The sequence below is a fragment of the Somniosus microcephalus genome, chromosome 13 (genome assembly GCF_052327205.1).
Source record: "Somniosus microcephalus isolate GS21.2 chromosome 13, FLI_Smic_1.0, whole genome shotgun sequence".
In the NCBI taxonomy this organism is placed as follows: domain Eukaryota; kingdom Metazoa; phylum Chordata; class Chondrichthyes; order Squaliformes; family Somniosidae; genus Somniosus; species Somniosus microcephalus.
Genome location: NC_140999.1, coordinates 93804747 through 93824541, shown reverse-complemented (window position 1 = coordinate 93824541; position 19795 = coordinate 93804747). Strand labels below are relative to the sequence as shown.

At 50.4% G+C, this 19795-nt stretch overlaps 1 protein-coding gene across 1 annotated transcript in view; it reads left to right on the top strand.

Moving 5' to 3' along the window:
• Positions 1-19795, top strand: part of LOC147108494 (bone morphogenetic protein 7-like) — a 107442-nt gene that overhangs the window by 44213 nt on the left and 43434 nt on the right. Inside the window, 1 exon segment of the mRNA XM_086004276.1 lies at positions 17059-17166. Coding sequence (XP_085860402.1) covers positions 17059-17166 — 108 coding nt within the window.

Below are 19795 nucleotides of genomic sequence, written 5' to 3'. Positions count from 1 at the left end.
GCCCAATCGACCCAATCTCTCCTCATACGTCATTCCTGCCATCCTAGGTATCAGTCTGGTGAGTCTTCGCTGTACTCCCTCCATGGTAAGAGCATCCTTCCTCAGATAAAGGTGACCAAAACTGCACACAATACTCAAGGTGTGGCCTCACCAAGGCCCTGTACAACTGCAGCAAGATATCCTTGCTCCTGTACTCGAATCCTCTCGCTATGAAGGCCAAAATACCTTTTGCCTTCTTAACCGCCGACTGCACCTGCATGCTTACCTTCAGCGACTGGTGCACAAGGACACCCAGGTCGCGTTGCACTTCCCTTTCTCCCAATCTATTGCCATTCAGATAATAATCTGCCTTCCTGTTTTTGCCACAAAAGTGGATAACCTCGCATTTATCCACATTATACTGCATCTGCCATGCATCTGCCCAATCACCCAACCTGTCCAAATCATATTGGAGTTTCTCGGCATCCTCCTCACAGCACACACGTCCCCCCCAGCTTTGAGTCGTCTGCAAACTTGGAGATATTACATCTAGTTCCCTCGTCTAGATCATTAATACATATTGTGAATAGCTGGTGTCCTAGCGCCGATCCCTGCGGTACCCCACCAGTCACTGCCTGCCACTCGGAAAAAGACCCGTTTATTCCAACTCTTTGCTTCCTGTCTGCCAACCAGTTCTCAATCCAAGTCAGTACCTTACCCCAATCCCATGTGCTTTATCTTTACACGCTAATCTCCTATGCGGGACCTTATCGAAAGCCTTCTGAAAGTCCAAATACACCACAGCCACTGGTTCTCCCTTATCTATTCTACCAGTTACATCCTCAAAAAATTCCAGTAGATTAGTCAAGCACGATTTACCTTTTGTAAATCTATGTTGACTTTGTCCGATCCTGTCACTGTTTTCCAAGTGCTCTGCTAGTACATCTTTTATAATGGACTCTAGCATTTTCCCCACTACTGATGTCAGGCTTACCGGTCTATTATTCACCATTTTCTCTTTACCACCTTTTTTGAATAGTGGGGTTACATTAGCTACCCTCCAATCCATGGGAACTGTGCCTGAGTCTATAGAATTTTGGAAGATGACCCGCAATGCATCTACTATTTCTAGGGCCACTTCCTTAAGTATCCTAGGATGTAGATTATCAGGCCCTGGGGATTTATCGGCCTTCAATCCCGTCAATTTCCCTAACGCCATTTCCCTACAAATACTGATTTCATTCAGTTCCTCCCTCTCATTAGACCCTATGTTCCTGGCATCTCTGGGAGGTTATTTGTGTCCCCCTTTGTGAAGATAGAACCAAAGTATGTATTTAATTGGTCAGCCATTTCTTTGTTCCCCATTATAAATTCCCCTGATTCTGACTGCAAGGGACCTACGCTTGACTTCACCAATCTTTTTCTCTTCACATATCTATAGAAGCTTTTATAGTCAGTTTTTATGTTCCCAGCCAGCTTACTCTCATACTCTATTTTCCTCCTCTTAATTAATCCTTTTGTCCTCCTTTGCTGAATCCTAAACTGCTCCCAATCCTCAGGTTTGCTGCTTTTTCTGGCCAATTTATATATCCTCTCCTTGGATCTTATGCTATCCCTAATTTCCCTCATTAGCCACAGTTGCGCCACCTCTTTTGTTTTATTTTTATGCCAAACAGGGATGACCAAATTCTGTAGTTCATCCATGCGATCTTTAAATGTTTGCCATTGCCTATCCACCGTCAACCCTTTAAATAACGTTCCCCAATCCATCCTAGCCAACTCGTGCCTCATACCATTGGGGAAACACTGTGTGTATGTAGATAAACCTGTATAATCCCCTTTTAACTGCTGTATTCCCCTCCCCCCGCAAGACAGTTGCAAGCTGAGAGGAATAAGGCACGTTCAGACTTGCCTGCTGCTGATAGAAGGAAAACCAATCAGGTTCCAGCAGGTGACCAATCCGTGAGTCATCACAGGTTCGCGGGCTTCACAAATTCAGTACTGTATTGTGAGAGTTGGAGTAAAGACCTATTTCTTGTAGCTCACTGTGTTGCCTATTTCTTTACACGGGAGACCATAGTCCCCCACATTGGTGACCCCGAATGTCGGCGGCCGAAGCCCCCGACTCACGCAGCCCTACAGAGGCCAGCAACGACCCGATGGCAACCAGCAGCAGCCTGATGTCGGCCGGCGCCGCGTCCTTGAAGCTCCCCACCTTCTGGGAACACCAAGCACCAGCTTGGTTCGCGCACTCGGAGGCCCAATTCACCCTTCGCAGGGTTCAAGACGATGAAGAAAGGTACCTCCACATAGTCTCAGCACTAGCAAGCTCTACCGCCGCCGAAGTTCTCGACCTGCTGGGGAACCCACCAAGACCGGCAAGTACTCAACCATTAAGGGCCGCTTGCTGCAGGCTTACAGCCTGTCCAAGGAGGAGAGGGCCCGCAGGCTTCTTTCACTACCAGGCCTCGGCGATTCTACCCCGACCCAGTTGATGAGCCGGATGCTTGCGCTCCTGGGCTCTGAACCGCAGTGCTTTTTGTTTCGGGCCCTTTTCCTCAGCCTGCTTCCTCAGCAGGTACAGACTGCCCTCGCGGGGTCCCCGATCACGGACTGCGTACAACTGGCAGCCGCTGCGGACAAAGTTTTCGCTGTCGCCCAACTCGGCTGTGCAACCACGAGGCTCCCCGACACCACCGAGCGCGCGCCGCCACGCCAGGCCGCAGAACTATGCTACTACCATGCGCGTTTCGGCCACAAGGCCCAATGCTGCAGAGCACCCTGCTCTTTCGATCAAACCAAGATGGCCGCCCGGCCCAACGCACCAGCTCCGCGCCGCCGCCTAGGCCCGCTCGACCGCACCCCCGCCGCCACGATGGCCATCGGCACCGCAGGTAAACTGCTGTACATAACCGAATCTCTTTCAGGGCGCAGATTCCTTTGCGACACCGGAGCCCAATGCAGCATAATTCCTGCCTCCCAGCTCGACATCCAGGCAGGCCGCAGCGGCCCACCCCTCGTGGCGGCAAATGGCGCAGCCATCGCTACTTTCGGAAAGCGACGGGCCGAGGTTTGTTTCAACGGCCAGCGATTTACGTGGGATTTCGTGACGGCCTCGTTGGCACATCCTTTGCTGGGCACCGATTTTCTTTGCGCCCACGGACTCCTGGTCGACGTCCGCGACAGGCGCCTGATCAACGCAGCAACTTTCGCTTCACTGGCCTGCCAGCAAAGCAACAGCCCGGCCCTCGTCGGGTCCTGCTCCGCCCCGGCGCATGACGACTACGCCCGCCTACTCGCAGATTTCCCGAGGCTCACACAACTGACCTTCTCAGCCACGGCAGCCAAGCATGGGGTCGAGCACCACATCGCCACTACGGGACCACCAGTGTTCGCTCGAGCCAGACGCCTGGACCCAGACAAGATGACGGTGGACAAGGAAGAATTCGCCACGATGGAAAAACTGGGCTTCATCCGCCGCTCGAACAGCCCTTGGTCGTCCCCCCTCCACATTGTGCCCAAGCTGGGCGGTGGCTGGCGCCCCTGCGGCAACTACAGACGGCTCAACGACGCCACCACGCCCGATAGATACCCCATTCCGCACATCCAAGACTTCTCGGCACACCTAGCAGGAAAGTCCGTCTTTTCCAAGGTCGACCTGATTCGCGGCTACCATCAGGTCCCCGTCCACCATGCAGACGTCCAGAAGACGGCGGTCATCACCCCCTTTGGACTGTTCGAGTTCCTGCGCATGCCCTTCGGGCTTAAGAACGCCGCACAGGCCTTCCAACGGCTCATGGACTCCGTCCTACGGGACCTGAGCTTCCTGTTCATCTATCTGGACGATATCCTCGTGGCCAGTACCAGCAAGGCCGAGCACATCGCGCATTTGTGCTCCCTCTTCCAGCGCCTCAGCCAACACGGGCTAATCGTCAACCCGGCCAAATGCCAGTTCGGAGCAGCCCAAATTGACTTTCTCGGCCACAGAATCTCGCCAAGGGGAGCCATTCCCCTACCTTCCAAGGTGCAGGCGGTGGCGGACTTTCCCCAGCCCACCTCGGTTAAGGCGCTGCAGGAATTTTTGGAGATGGTCAATTTCTATCACCGGTTCGTGCCCAAGGCTGCCGCACTCATGCGCCCCCTCTACGAAGCCACCAGGGGCAAAACGGGCAAAGAGCAACTCACCTGGTCCAGCGAGATGGCGACAGCCTTCCACCAGACCAAAAGCGCCTTGGCCAACGCCGCACTACTGGCCCACCCCATCCCGGGTGCCAAGACCGCCCTCACCACGGACGCCTTGGATTATGCCGTCGGCGCCGTCCAGCAACAGTGGGTCGAAGGCGCGTGGCAGCCACTGGCATTTTTCAGCCGACAGCTGCGCAAGAACGAGCAGGCTTACAGCACGTTTGACAGAGTGCTCCTGGCCCTGTTCCTGGCAATCCGGCACTTCCGTTTCCTTCTGGAAGGCCGGCCGTTCACCGCATTCGTGGACCACAAGCCGCTCACTTTCGCCATGGCCAAAGTAACCGAACCCTGGTCCGCGCGCCAACAGCGCCAACTCAACTTCATCTCGGAGTTCACCACGGACATCCGCCACGTCGCCGGCAAGGACAATTTGGTGGCCGACTGCCTCTCAAGACCCTCGCTCCATGCAGTGCACCTGGGCGTCGACTACGCTAGCATGGCGAGAGACCAGGCTGCCAACGCGGAGATCCAGGCCCTCAGGACATCAACTACCAGCCTCACCCTGGCCGACATCCACTTCCACGCAGCCAGCACAACCCTCCTGTGCGACGTCTCAGTCCCCTCGCCTTGGCCGGTCATTCCATCCACCTGGCGCAAGCGAGTTTTCGACATCATCCACGGCCTCTCACATCCAGGGATGCGTGCGTCTCAGAAACTTATGTCCGCCAAGTTCACCTGGCCTAGACTCCACAAGGATGTGAGAGACTGGACCAACACATGCGTGCCGTGTCAGCGCGCTAAGGTCCAGCAGCACACCAAGGTGCCATTGGAGTGTTTCCCAGTGCCCGAGAGGCGTTTCGACCAAGTCCACATCAATCTGGTAGGCCCCTTGCCGCCGTCGCACGGTTTTACACACCTGCTCACAATCGTCGACCGCACCACCAGATGGCCCGAGGTGGTTCCCCTCGCCTCCACCACCATGACCGACGTCGCGCGAGCATTCGTCTCAACATGGGTGGCCCGGTTCGGCGTGCTGACCGACATATCCTCGGACAGAGGCCCCCAGTTCACCTCCCACTTGTGGAATGCCATCATCGCCGGCCTCGGCACCAAGTTGCACAGGACAACAGCCTACCACCCGCAGGCCAACGGGCTCTGCGAGCGCTTTCATCGTTCTTTGAAAGCCTCCCTCCGCGCCAGCCTGGTCGACACCAGCTGGATCGACAAACTACCCTGGGTTCTCCTGGGATTACGTACCGCGCCCAAAGAGGACCTCCGCGCCTCTGCGGCCGAGATGGTCTACGGCCAACTGCTCAGAGTACCAGGTGACTTCCTCCCCCTGACAACGGAGCCGTGGTCGGCCGCCAGACAGCTTTCCCTGCACCAGGACGTGGCCCAGCAATTCCGTCCAGTGCCCACTTCGCAACACGGCCCGCAGCCGTCCTACGTGCCTCGAGACTTACGACATGCGGAGTTTGTCTTCGTGCGCCGGGACGTGTACAGAGGCCCGCTGCAGGCACCATACACCGGCCCCTTCCCAGTATTGGAGACGGGGGACAAAGCTTTTCTTATCGATGTCGGCGGGAAGCCGGACCTTATTTCAGTAGACCGCCTCAAACCGGCGCACCTGGACCTCAGCTTCCCATTTCGGCTGGCTCTTCCCCCACGGTGGGGCAGACCTCCCGCGTTGGCGGCGGCTCCACAAGAGGACCAAGACACGCCAGAACCTTACTTTCCGACCGCCGCCCCACCTTCGCCGGCAGCCCGTCCAGCCAGCCCACCGGCAGACCAGCCGCCAGACCAGCTGACGAACCAACCGGCCGACCTCCCAGACAGCCCTCCTCACACGCCAGATGGCTACTACAGCCACTACGGCCGCTTGGTCAAACCTCCGCAGAGACTGACTTTTACAGTTAACGAGGATTCTGGGGGGGCGTATGTGGCGTTGCCACATTGGGGAAACACTGTGTGTATGTAGATAAACCTGTATGATCCCCTTTTAACTGCTGTATTCCCCTCCCCCCGCAAGACAGTTGCAAGCTGAGAGGAATAAGGCACGTTCAGACTTGCCTGCTGCTGATAGAAGGAAAACCAATCAGGTTCCAGCAGGTGACCAATCCGTGAGTCATCACAGGTTCGCGGGCTTCACAAATTCAGTACTGTATTGTGAGAGTTGGAGTAAAGACCTATTTCTTGTAGCTCGCTGTGTTGCCTATTTCTTTACGCGGGAGACCGTAGTCCCCCACACCATCGTAGTTTCCTTTATTTAAATTCAGGGCTCTAGTCTCTGAGTCAACTACTTCACTCTCCATCTTAATGAGGAATTCTATCATATTATGATCGCTCCTCCCCAAGGGGCCTCGCACAACAAGATTGCTAATCAATCCTTTCTCATTACATAATACCCAGTCTAAGATGGCTTGTTCTCTATTTGGTTCCTTGACATATTGGTCCAGGAAACCATCCCGTATACACTCTAGGAATTCCTCCTCCACAGTATTGTTACTAATTTGGTTAGCCCAATCTATATGTAGATTTAAGTCACCCATGATAACTGCTGTGCCCTTATTGCATGCGTCCCTAATTTCATGTTTAATGCCATCCCCAACCTCAGCATTACTGAATGAATCAGAAATAATTTATGCATATCTTTCAATCAGGAGGTTAAGTGGATGGGATAGAGTCCACAATAGAGTAGATGTACATTAGGTATGGTTGAAATTTGATGGGTTGAAAGACCTTTTCTCAATTTATGTTTTATTTTGTTATGTTAGTTCTTGATCCCACTCCCTCATTAGTCTACATTTCATGTTGTCTTTACATAATTTTTTTCTTACCTCCAAAAGCAACCCAGCAACATTCCATATTATTTGTCTACACATAATGCATTCACAATTCAACCCAAACAAGCGTTATTCCCACCATAGTGTCACGCTTAACAGGAGCATTAATGTGACAAATCATAGACTAGTACAGCACAGCACAGAAGAAGGCCATTGAGCCCATCATCAAGTCCGTACCGGCTCGTTTGAAGAGCGATCCAGTTAGTCCCACTCCCCTGCTTTCCCCATATCCTTGCAACTTTTTTTCCTTCAAGTATTTATCCAATTCCCTTTTGAAGGCAGCTATTGAATCTGCATCCATCATCCTATCGAGCAGTGCATTTCAAATCCTAACAACTCATTGCGTAAAAGTTTTTCTTCACCTCTGGTTCTTTTGCCAATCACCTTAAATCTGTGCCCTCCGTTGTTGACCCTTCAGCCATTGGAAACAGTGGCCGTGATTTTACCAGCATTCAGAGGGCGGGTTTGGAGGCGGGTCAGGTGGTAAAATTGCAAAAATTGACGGCAGGTTCCGATTCTGGCATCAACCCGCCTCCGTGCAACTTTCCCAAAGGCGGCCTCCCAGACTCCCGATCGGTCCCACCACCAAGCGGTGGGATAGGCCCTTAAGGCAATTAACTTCTTGTTAATGTTGTGTATGTAATATGTGTGCTACTTTGAACCTATGGACAGGACTGCACTACTTGTTGGGCGTAGTGATACGCAGTACCACTCCTGGCCATAGGGGTATAAATAGTACTGTGGGTACTGATCCCCCTCAGTTCCCGCCTGTGGGCATGAAGTAAAGACCTACGTATAGTCCCTACCTCCAACCAGTAAAGACCTGTTTTATTGTTACTGATTAAGTCTGAGTATTAATTACTTGAACAACTCACAGATTTAACACTGGCGACGAGTCTGATTCGGACCCTGCGGCAGTCACTCCACGGCAGCTTCGTCCACAGCCAGGACGTTGCAGAGAGGTTTCCACCCTCTCCACCCCACTGGAAGACATCCTGACCTCGGAGCCTCCATCAGCGACCGTCAGCTTCTTCTCCAGTTTGGTGGTGGGTAAGCCGTTGTCTGAGCTGGGCAGCGACGCGACAGGCAGTCGACCGCGTTGGCCGCACGAACGGGGCTGGGGGAGCTGGAGGAATAGGGCGCGAGAGCCGCTTCGAGCGGGAGGCGTTTCAACAGAGCGATCGCATCTCCTGATAAGAGCCGAGAGCCGCTTCGCGATCCAGCGATCGCATCCGCTGATAAGGGCCGCACTCGGGCGATCGCGGCGAAGATAAGGGCCGCACTCGGGGGCTGAAGGGAGACGGCGTTGGGGGACGGGTGAAGACCGCCAAGCGTGGGAAAACCGCCATTTTGTGGGCGGAGGACGACGGCAAGAGCGGGAAGCCGCCATCTTTGATAACAAGTAAAGAAAATAAAATCTGAGAAATTGCAAATCTACAATGCCTAAACACGGGAATATTAGCACCTTTGATAGTGACCTCGAAGATTGGGCCATATATGTTGAAAGAGTAAAAAATTATTGTAAGGCCAATAAAATTCGTGACCAAGATAAAGCTCTAACATTATTAAATTTAATGGGTGCGAAGACATACGGGCAATTGAAACACCTGTTATCACCAGATGAACCGGCGGATAAGACGTTCGATGAGATTGTTACTGTCCTGAAAGATCATCTAAACCCCACGCCGCTGATGCTAGCGGAACGATTTAAATTTTACGACAGAAGGCAGCTACAGCATGAAAGCAATGCTGATTATTTGCTGGAATTGCGTAAATTAGCGAAATATTGCCAGTTTGGAACGGGACTGACAGAGGCACTTCGAGACAAATTTGTGTGTGGTTTATTTAAACAGGATACACAAAAGCGACTGCTCGAGGAGAATGAGCTGACGCTTGAGAAGGCGGTCCATATGGCAGCAGCACACGAAGCCGCAGCGAGAGGCACGGCAGTAATGCAGCTACGGTCACCGGAGCTCAGTGCACACAAATTGGGTGTGAGTTCTGGCAAATGTTATCGTTGTGGAAAGACAACGCATGATCAGAACCAGTGTTGGTTTAAAAACCAAGAATGTAGAACTTGTGGTAGGCTTGGACATATAGCTAGAGTATGCAGGTCAGGGAAGAAGACCAGCAACAAGAAGTCACCGCAAGGAAAATACGCAAAGGTACACAAGGTGACCGAACAGGAGTCCGATTCAGACGCTAGCAGTAATGAACTGGCTAGCTTAAGCTGTAATGAACTGGCTAGCTTAAGAGTACTCAACGCTGGTAAGGGTGCAGACCTCCAGACAATTTGGGTCACTCTTCAGATAGAAGGAGTCCAAGTAAAACTGGAATTGGACACTGGATCGGCATTGACGGTCATAAATAAGAAAGATTACGGAAAGTTATTCCAACATATTCCCCTACAGGATACGGGGATTATATTGAAAACATACACGGGGCAAAGAGTGTACCCCATCGGGAAAATAGAGGTTGCAGTGGTCCACAAGGGCGAAGACAGTCAAATAATGGACTTATATGTGATATCTGAAGGAGGTTCTCCACTACTAGGACGGGAGTGGATTAGGAAAATGAATATGGACTGGCATTTCCTACAAACAATAATGAGTGAGAACTCGGTGAAGATAGTCGGCCCAGACTCTGGAACGGATGATGGTAAGCCCAACTCAGGTGCAAAAGACAAAGTTTCAGCACAGAATTCCACTGAGCAACAACAACATAGTTTAACTGTGGATTCTGAGTCTGGCAAGTCTACTGATGTGCCCATTTCTGAGGGACACCGGGCTCGAACTCAACTCCATTTCAAACTACAACAGCAATTAGAACAAATGCTTCGCCGTTTTGAGCAAGAGTTGAATGCAACGAAAGAGTTCTTTGATATAGAGTTGGAGAATCTGGAAAGACAACAGAAGCAGCTGATGGAGAAAATGGAGCAGGAGCACACAAAACGTCTGATGTCAGAGGAGTTAACGGTCAGCCAACTCCTGCATATGCTGAAGGACAGGACTCTGAAATGGGAAAAACTTGAACACGAACTTCAATATTCAAACGAAAGGGGTTCGGAGCTCTCAAAGGTTATTGGAAGAGCTGAGGTGGCAACACAGACTGAGATGACTGCAACAGAGCAGCCCTTGGATGCCAAAAGTATGCTGACTCACGTCAACGTAGAACAACAGACCGCTGAAACAGCTGCTCCGGTAGAGGGATTGAATAGTCCGATCAATCAATCTCCAAAAGAAGTTGAAGTAGTAAAATCTCAAATGAGGTCATTAGTAAACGACTTGCTGAAAGCCCAGAAAAAGCTGGATGAAGAGGTACGCATGAAGAAGTCTCTTCAGGAAAGATGTCTGGACTTGGAACAAAAGCTGGCTAACGCCCAGCTGGGTATGGAGGAAATAGAAGACCCTCTCGCTGGCCTAGATCAGGACGACACCGAATATTACTATGTCCTGTCCTGCCCAACTTGTAACTTCGACTCCCACCATACAGAAATCATGGAGGAGCACCGAAAGTCTACGGAACATCGGGAGAAGGTGGCTCTACTACGGAAAAAGGAGGAAGAGAAGGAGGAACTGCGCATGCAGCTGGCAGCTGACAGTGGAGCCCAGAGAGTCTCCAAGAAGCAGAAAAGGAAAAGTCGAAACAGAAGATGACCCATCTGAACCATTATTACCTCTACCAGATCACACACGTGGTCCCTCCGAACGGAGCCAATTCAGTTCGGAAGTTGAAACTGTTAAATCCATGGAAGGACCATTGAATGAGTCACTCCAGCAACGTGAACCGACTCCACCACAGAGATTGAATCTGTGAACTGTTTTCCGCAGAGACTGAATCTGTGATCTGTTTTGACATGAAGTTATCTATGTTATTCTGTTATGTAAACCTGAAGTTATATATGTATATATGTTATTACGTTATGTTAAATGGGGAGATGACTGTAAAGCTAGGAAGGGAGGAATGTTGTGTATGTAATATGTGTGCTACTTTGAACCTATGGACAGGACTGCACTACTTGTTGGGCGTAGTGATACGCAGTACCACTCCTGGCCATAGGGGTATAAATAGTACTGTGGGTACTGATCCCCCTCAGTTCCCGCCTGTGGGCATGAAGTAAAGACCTACGTATAGTCCCTACCTCCAACCAGTAAAGACCTGTTTTATTGTTACTGATTAAGTCTGAGTATTAATTACTTGAACAACTCACAGATTTAACAGTTAACTGCCTGGATAATGCTATTTTGACAGTGATTTTAGATTTTACCACTTTTTCTGCCTGTTCCACGCTGTTCCCAAACCACACCAGCTGATTGTGGCGGGTTCACAAGTGGCTGCCTTCTTCACAGCTTCAGCTCCAGCATAATAACGGAGTTCTCAACAAGGCTCAGTTGCAGGTGGCAGAACTTTGTTTTTTCAGGTCTTGGAAAACTTTTTGCAGGTCTACTGATCTTGGAAGTGGTTAAGCTGAGATCCATCTCCACTGTGACCTCCTAGGAAACCCCTCTCCCCACATTGACTGAGCATTTCCTCAACTGAGATATCTACCAGCAGCATGGGAAGCATTTATTTCCTTTCATCCTAGTCCTCAGATTCGGAGGAACGGCAGCAGCAGAACCAGGCGCAACAGCAACAGCAACAACAGGAGCGCCAACCTCCTCCTCACCCACCTGATGCTGCACAGGGCAGAAGGCGTCAGCGCAGGGCTGCACGTCACTGCAAGAGATACCCCCAACACAGGGTTTACAGGCCGAGGATGACCTTCCTCAACATGACTGAGCAGCAGTGCCAAAGGAGACTGAGGCTTTCGCGAGAGGTAGTCGCTGACATCTGCGCAATGCTGCACCAACACCTGGAGCCCAGAGGAGCGGCTGGACACCCTTACCAGTGGCTGTCAAAGCCACCACTGGGCTCAATTTTTTTGCTTCAGGGTCCTTCCAGGGCTCATCAGCAGACATCAGCGGCATCTCCCAATGGGCCGTACACACTTGAATCACGCAGGTAACTGATGCCCTCTTTGCAAAGGCGCACAATTACATCCACTTCTCCACAGATCAAGCAAGTGCAACCGCGCGTGTAGTTGGCCTTGCAAATATGGCAGGCTTGCCAATGGTGCAGGGCGTCATAGATTGCACACATGTAGCCCTTAAGGCACCCCATCACAAGCCAGCTGTATTTGTCAACCGCAAGGGATTCCATTCCCTTAACATGCAGCTGGTGTGTGACCACAGGAAGGACATTTTGCATGTTTGCACGAAGTACCCTGGCAGTTGTCATGACTCGATCATCCTGCAGCAGTCTAGTGTGTCTCCGCTCTTCAATCCGGCAACCCAACTTTCCGGATGGCTACTTGGAGATAAGGGCTATCCCCTGAAGACGTGGCTGGTGAGGCCGTTGAGGAGGCCATCGAACGAAGCTGAGGAGCGCTACAATGCCAGCCACATTTCTGCCAGAGCCATCATCTAGCAAACCATCGGCTTGCTCAAAATGCGATTCAAATGCCTTTACCGATCAGGTGGAGCCCTACAGTACTCAGCAGCCAGGGTCTCCAGAATCATCGTGGTCTGCTGTGCACTGCACAACATCATGGCTTGCAGCTGCCTGAGGAACAAGTGGCTCAGCACATAGCCTCCTCAGATGAGGAGCAGGAGAAAGAAGACCTTGCGGAGGCGGATGAGCAAGCTGCAGCAGCAGGCGAGCACATTGCTGCCCGAGACGCATTAATTTTTGCCAGATTTGCTTAGGTAGACGAATCAAACAGATGTGGCTGGCACCTTCTTATCACACCATAGACAATGGACAAGAACCTGTGGGTTCCTATCACTCTGACCACCATCATTACAAATGCAAGTCGCCCTGAGCCCTCAATGTGCAACTTCCATTTCCCAGATCACATAGGCCAGAACTTCAACTGTTTGCCATCACTTCTGTTTATTCGATGTACAAAGGATGACAATGGCAAAAATGAAACACAACACAACAGAACACCCAAGTGACTATCCTTGTGACTAATTGTGCTTTATCTTCCTCTTACGCGTGCTTCTATGTGGTGCTTCCCCTGTGGCTTCAGCAGATGTGGAGGCACCTTGCTTACTTTGATGCTGCTCCTGCTTTGACACCTTTGGTAGGCGTCCTCTGGGTTTGCGAGCCTGTGAGGGCTCGGCAACAGTCTGCTCCTCCTGCATCTGTGCAGGGGCTGAGATGCCCATCTCAATTGGATGAGGACTCTGGTGGGGCTCTGACTGAGGGCTACTCAGTGGCATGGGAGTGTGAGCACTTGGAGAGGAGCCCCCACTTCCTTGCTGCCTGCCACCAACATCCCTATCATGGGTCAGCCCCACTTCAGTGCTAGCAAGTGGCTTGACAGCACCTTGCTGCATATCAGGGGGGCCATGAGGACCCGTATCTGCACTGGCAGTCCTACTCAAAAGGACTTCTATGAAGCTTTGGTTTCTCTGCTCAATAGCTGCCCATCGCTCCTCCAGAGATGTCAGTCTATTCTGAACATTCACCATATTTTCCTGATTCTGGCGACTTATTTCCTCCATGACCCAAGCCAGCCTTTCCACGGAGGTTTCCATCCCTTCCGTGGTGGTATGTTCATGCACCATTGCCTCCAGAAAGTCACTGCTCATGTTAGAACATAAGAAATAGGAGCAGGAGTAGGCCAATAGGCCCCTCGAGCCTGCTCCACCATTCAATAAGATCATGGCTGATCTGATCCTAACCTCAAATCTACTATCACTCTACATCCCTCCTGAACCCATGTGATCTCCTGGGAGAGGTGAAAAACCAGATAAAAAACCCAATGGCCAATTTGGGAGAAAAAAATCTGGGAAATTCCTCTCCGACCCATCTAGGCGATCGAAACTCGTCCAGGAGATCACTGTCCCTATATTTTCTACAGTACTTACCTTCTGTAAAAGGTGATCTCTACCCCAGCCAGGAACAGGAATAGAACCATCTCCTGAAATCTAACACATAATTAGAACACAAGAAGTAGGAGCAGAACCAGGCTACACGGCCCCTGGGCCTGCTCCGTTACCCACAGGGCCATGACCGATCCGAACCTAGACTCATGTCCAATTTCCTGCCTGCTCCCCATAACCCCTAATTCCCTTTACTTCTAAGAAACTATTTCTGTTTTAAATTTATTTAATGATGATGTAGCTTCCACAGCTTTCTGGGCAGCAAATTCCACACACCTACTACCCTCTGAGTGAAGAAGTTTCTCCTCATCTCAGTTTTGAAAGAGCAGCCCCTTATTCTAAGATTATGCCCCCTAGTTCTAGTTTCACCCATCATTGGGAACATCCTCACCACATCTACCCGATCAAGCCCCTTCACAATCTTATATGTTTCAATAAGATTGCCTCTCATTCTTCTGAACTCCAATGAGTAGAGTCCCAATCTACTCAACTTCTCCTCATACGTCCACCCCCTCATCCCCGGGATTAACCGAGTGAACCTTCTTTCTACTGACTCGAGAGCAAGTATGTCTTTTCTTAAGTATGGACACCAAAACTGTATGCAGTATTCAAGGTGCGGTCTCATCAATACCTTGTACAACTGCAACATTACCTCCCTATTTTTATATTCTATCCCCCTAGCAATAAAAGCCAACATTCCATTGGCCTTCTTGATCACTTGCTGCACCTGCATACTAACTTTTTGAGTTTCGTGCACCAGGACCCCCAGATCCCTTTGTACTACAGTACTTTCCAGTTTCTTGCCATTAAGATAATAACTTGCTCTATGATTTTTCCTGCCAAAGTGCATAACCTCACACTTTCCAGTATTGTATTCCATCTGCCAAATCTCTGCCCACTTACTTAGCCTGTCTATGTCCCTTTGCAGGTTTTTTATGTCTTCCTCACTCACTACTTTCCTTCCCATCTTTGTATCATCTGCAAACTTTGATATGTTACACTCGCTCCCCTCCTCCAAATCATTAATATAGATTGTAAAGAGTTGGGGACCCAGCACTGACCCCTGCGGAACACCACTAGTTACTGATTGCCAATCTGAGAATGAACCATTTATCCCAACTCTCTGCTTTCTGTTAGACAGCCAATCCTCCACCCATGCCAGAATATTACCCCCAATCCCATGATTTTTTATCTTAAGCAATAATCTTTAGTGTGGCACCTTGTCAAATGCCTTTTGGAAGTCTAAATACACTACGTCCACTGGTTCCCCTTTATCCACCCTGTATGTTACTTCCTCAAAGAACTCAAGCAAATTTGTCAAACATGACTTCCCCTTCATAAAACCATGCTGACTTTGTCCTATTAAATTATGTTTATCCAAATGTCCTGTTACTGTCTCCTTAATAATGGACTCTAAAATTTTACCAACCACAGATGTTAGGCTAACAGGTCTATAGTTTCCAGCCTTCTGCCTACTACCCTTTTTAAATAAGGGTGTTACATTAGCAGTTTTCCAATCTGCCGGGACCTTTGCTGAGTCCAGGGAGTTTTGGAAAATTATTACCAATGCATCCACAATCCCTACCGCCACTTCCCTCAAGACCCTAGGATGTAAGTCATCAGGTCCAGGGGATTTATCGATTTTAATCGTATTTAGCTCCTCCCCCACTAGAGCCCCCTGTTTGTCCAGTGTTGGGATATTCTTAGTGTCCTCTACCATAAAGACTGTTAGACATGGACTCCTCCATCCTCTCCACACTCGCAGTAACCCTGGATGCAAAGCCTGCCAGAGACTCCTGCACTTGTTCCTGGAGTTCCAGCACCGCTCTCTTTCTGGATGGACCCAGAGGCACAGGGTCCACATGCAGCTGAGCAGAGCTGGGAGCGCCCTGCGGCCTCCGACGAGGACTCTCCACTGCTGGCCCTGTCTCCACAATCTGCTGATGCTCACTTGTGAGCTGTGATACACCAGGTGACAACACTACTCCATGTCGCGAAGGTCCCACCGAGGTGTGCATATCTGCGCTGGTGCTGGGTGCGCTTAATTCTGCTGACGCTGCGCCCTCAGAGGTTGCAGGTTTCTCTGAGGTGTCTTCCAGCGCAGGCTCTGCCTCCTGGACAGTGGGGAGGGGGGCTGTGGTCCTGTGGTGGAGTAAAGGCATGAGTTAGACATGTGATATTAACGTAGCATGCACATGGAATTGTGCAGATGATCATAAGTCAATATGTATGAGCATCAGATGCCATATCAGTCACTTATGCAATGTAAATGAGAGAGATGCAAATCTATTCTGTCACCAGCTTGCTCTGCTGCGCCCGTCTGACCGTGCCCCACTTCCACATCATCATCGCCTCCAATGATCTCCAGCGCCGCCTCCTCAGCGTTGGTGAGATGGGCTATGGAAGGTAGCCCTCCTCCTGCCTTAGCCCTCTCCCTCTTATTGTGGGCTCTTTTCCTGCAATGAGGGACACAAGTGGAGTGTGAGTGAGAATGATGGAGTGAGTGTAGAGAATCCATAGCATAGAAGCTTAGAAGGAGACAAAGATGAAGTGAGGGCCCTCCCTGTGCATTGTTAGTTGTTGTCATAGCATCATAGTGATAGCGAGTGTGAGGGCAACATAGTCGATAGTGAAGTGATTGTGTAGATAGAGAGGGATGGTTAAGGGTGCAAGGGATGTAAGGGTAAAGTGGGATGTGCAGAAGTAGGTTGACAATGCAGAGTGTTGGTGATGAGAGGAGATGATTTTAAACACCTCTATCAAATCTCTCCTTAACCTTCTCTGCTCCAAGGAGAACCAATTTCTTCAATCTCTCCACGTAACTGAAGCCCTTCATCCCTGGTACCATTCTATTAAATCTCCTCTGCACCCTCTCTAAGGCCTTGACATCCTGCCTGAAGCATCTCACTTGACAATTTTTACTGGTTCTCAGCCAGCCATTTAGGTGAGGGAAGAATACTAATCGGACGTATCAACTGATATGCACTTGTGACCTTGGCAAACTGTATGCTGCAGTGTTCTGGCCCATTGTAAGGAGAGCAGCGTGGAGCACCAGAAATGGGGATATGTGAGACATATGTAAATGGTGAATAAACTAATTTTTAAAATATTTGTTTTTAAAGGACAAAGTGTCAATCCCAAGACAGCAGGACTGATAGGAAGACATGGGCCTCAGAATAAACAACCATTTATGGTAGCCTTTTTCAAAGCCACTGAGGTTCACATCCGGAGTGCACGATCAGCGGGTGGTAAACAGAAGAACCAGAGTCGCTCTCGGTCTTCCAAGAGTCAGGAATCTTTAAGAGCAACCAGTCTAGCAGGTAGACACACTCTGCTCACAGCTTTAACAATTCAGTTTTTACTTGCCCAGCCTAAAAGATATCACTGTGGTGCCATTTCACCTGTTAAACATCTGAATACAAAAGGAATCTGTGAACTGCAGTCTCAGAAAACCAGACAGCTTAGTGTAGTTAAGACCTTGATATTAGCTGGCGTGATGTTTGTGTTTTTAAGAGGTTTATGTGTGACATTTTATGCAGGAGGCCAGCCAGGTTCAACATCTTCAGTCAATGGGCTAAAGCTGTGAGAACCCAGCCAAGATGGTGTCTGAATGTGTAACAACTAGGGTTCTGATCTGGAAGGTCAAAAATCGGAAAATCGGAATAGTCTGACTAAAGCATTCCAAGTCAGTCAATTCTTAAAAAAATCCAGCTGCATTTTAAAGTCTGCACACTACAAGGGAAACCCTTTCAAATTGGATATTTAGCTACTGACAGCAAGATCAAGCACTAAACATTGCCTGTGACAGAAATTCTTTTTAAAATAAGTTCCTTTGGTGCCTAGTTGTTTGAGAGGATTCAGGTTATACATTTATACAATTGGTAACACAGAGCCAAGAAATTGCAACACACAGCCCGCTTCCGCCGACAACCCAATTCTGCTGCTAATTCTTATGTTCTCCCCCCAAGCCCTGGCTGCCAATCAACCCCCCAAGCCCTGCCCCCCATCTCCCCCCAGCCCTGACCCCAGATCCCCTCAAGCCCTGACCCCTGATCTTCTGCCCAGCCCTGACCCCCGATCTCCCCCCCAGCCCTGACCCCCGATCTCCCCCCAGCCCTGACCACCGATCTCCCACCCCAGCCCAGACCTCAATCTTTCCAAACCCTGAACCCTGATCTCCACACTAGCCCAGACCCCCGATCTCCCCCCAGCCCTGACTCCCGATCTCCCTCCAAGCCCTGACCCCATGATCTCTCAAGCCCTGACCCATGATCCCCCCAGCCGACCCCCAAACCCCCAGCCCCTACCCCCGATTCCCCCAATCCCTGACCCTCAATCCACCCCCTCAGCCCTGACTCCCGATCTCCCCCAATCCCTGTCCCCTGATCTCCCCCAATCCCTGTCCCCCGATCCACTCCCGCAGCCCTGACCCCGATCCACTCCCCCCCAGCCCTGACCCCGATCCACTCCCGCAGCCCTGACCCCGATCCACTCCCCCCCAGCCCTGACCCCGATCCACTCCCCCCCAGCCCTGACCCCGATCCACTCCCCCCCAGCCCTGACCCTGATCTCACCCCAGCCCTGACCTAGACCCCCCCCAGCCCTGGCTCCCATCTCCCCCCAATCCCTGACCCGTCCTTTCGCCGGGAATTAGCTCTGGCATTCTCTTGATTGGCCATTGTTTATAATGTATCCGGAGCCTCGGCTGTTCTTCCGCTGAAGTTACGGCAGCCGATCAGGAGAAGCCCCAAGGCCAGGCATTCCCTGCAGACTATCCAGACAATTACACTGATGTCACCGTGAATCACAACTCCTACACCAGTAGTGCGGTACCTCTTCTGTCTGGTGCACCAGAAGTGGGTATAGCCAGTGCCATAGAACTATCTACAGCAACTACTTCCATTTATATAGTGTAACAAAAAGTCCTCGGGCACTTCACAGATGTGCAAGGATGGAAATGGATGCTGAGCTAGAGAAAGGGATGTTAAGAGTGGTGATCAAAAGCTTGCTTGAAGAGGAGAGAAAGGTGGAGAGGTGTAGGGAAGGAATTCCAGAACGTGGGGCCTAGGCTGTTAAAAGTACAGCTGCCAACAATTTGGTGAAGGGAGGGACAATGCATAAGAAGCCAGGGTTGGTCTCAGTGAAATATTATCAAGTCCTCGTGAGCCAGCTCTTGTGCTACTAACGCGGTGTCTATTCAGGCTTTTCTGTGTCCTAACAGAAAGAGTTCTGATCTTCTATGAAGCCAATGTCAAGTTATGTTTTTGTTGCCTATAGTGTAAAGGGTGGCTTAACAGGTGCAGTCTGTTGACCTGGCTGTTAAGAAAGAGACTGACGATGTTTACTGCCTCTTTTATAGCCTCCTCCCTATATGGGAAAGCAGTGTGGACCTAAAATAAGTCTGCTCAGTCATCCAGGATGCTGCTGAAAGATGTTACAACCTTTAATATCCAGTGACCACACTCCTGGAAACTATGTGTACATAGGAACATAAGAATTGCTAGATGAAAAAAGACCAAAATCCATCTAGTTCACCTTCTACCCTCCTGATAGTAACATGATACAACGGTAATGGAGTTGTTGACCAATCTTGGCAATCAATCTCTATCAATTAGTCTACAATAGATCTAGACATGAGGTGAGGAAACCCCCAGTGGTGGAGAGCTATGGAAACCATGGGCTCAATTTTGCCAGGCCCAAGGATAAGGGATTGGAGGCGTGTGAGGTGTCGCAAAAAATGGCAGACGGCTCCGATCCCATCTCCAGCCCGCCTGCGAGCAATTTTCCCAGAATCAGGATTTCAGACCCCGTTTCCATCCCGCTTCCAAGAGGCGGGATAGGCCCTTACAGCCCTTAACA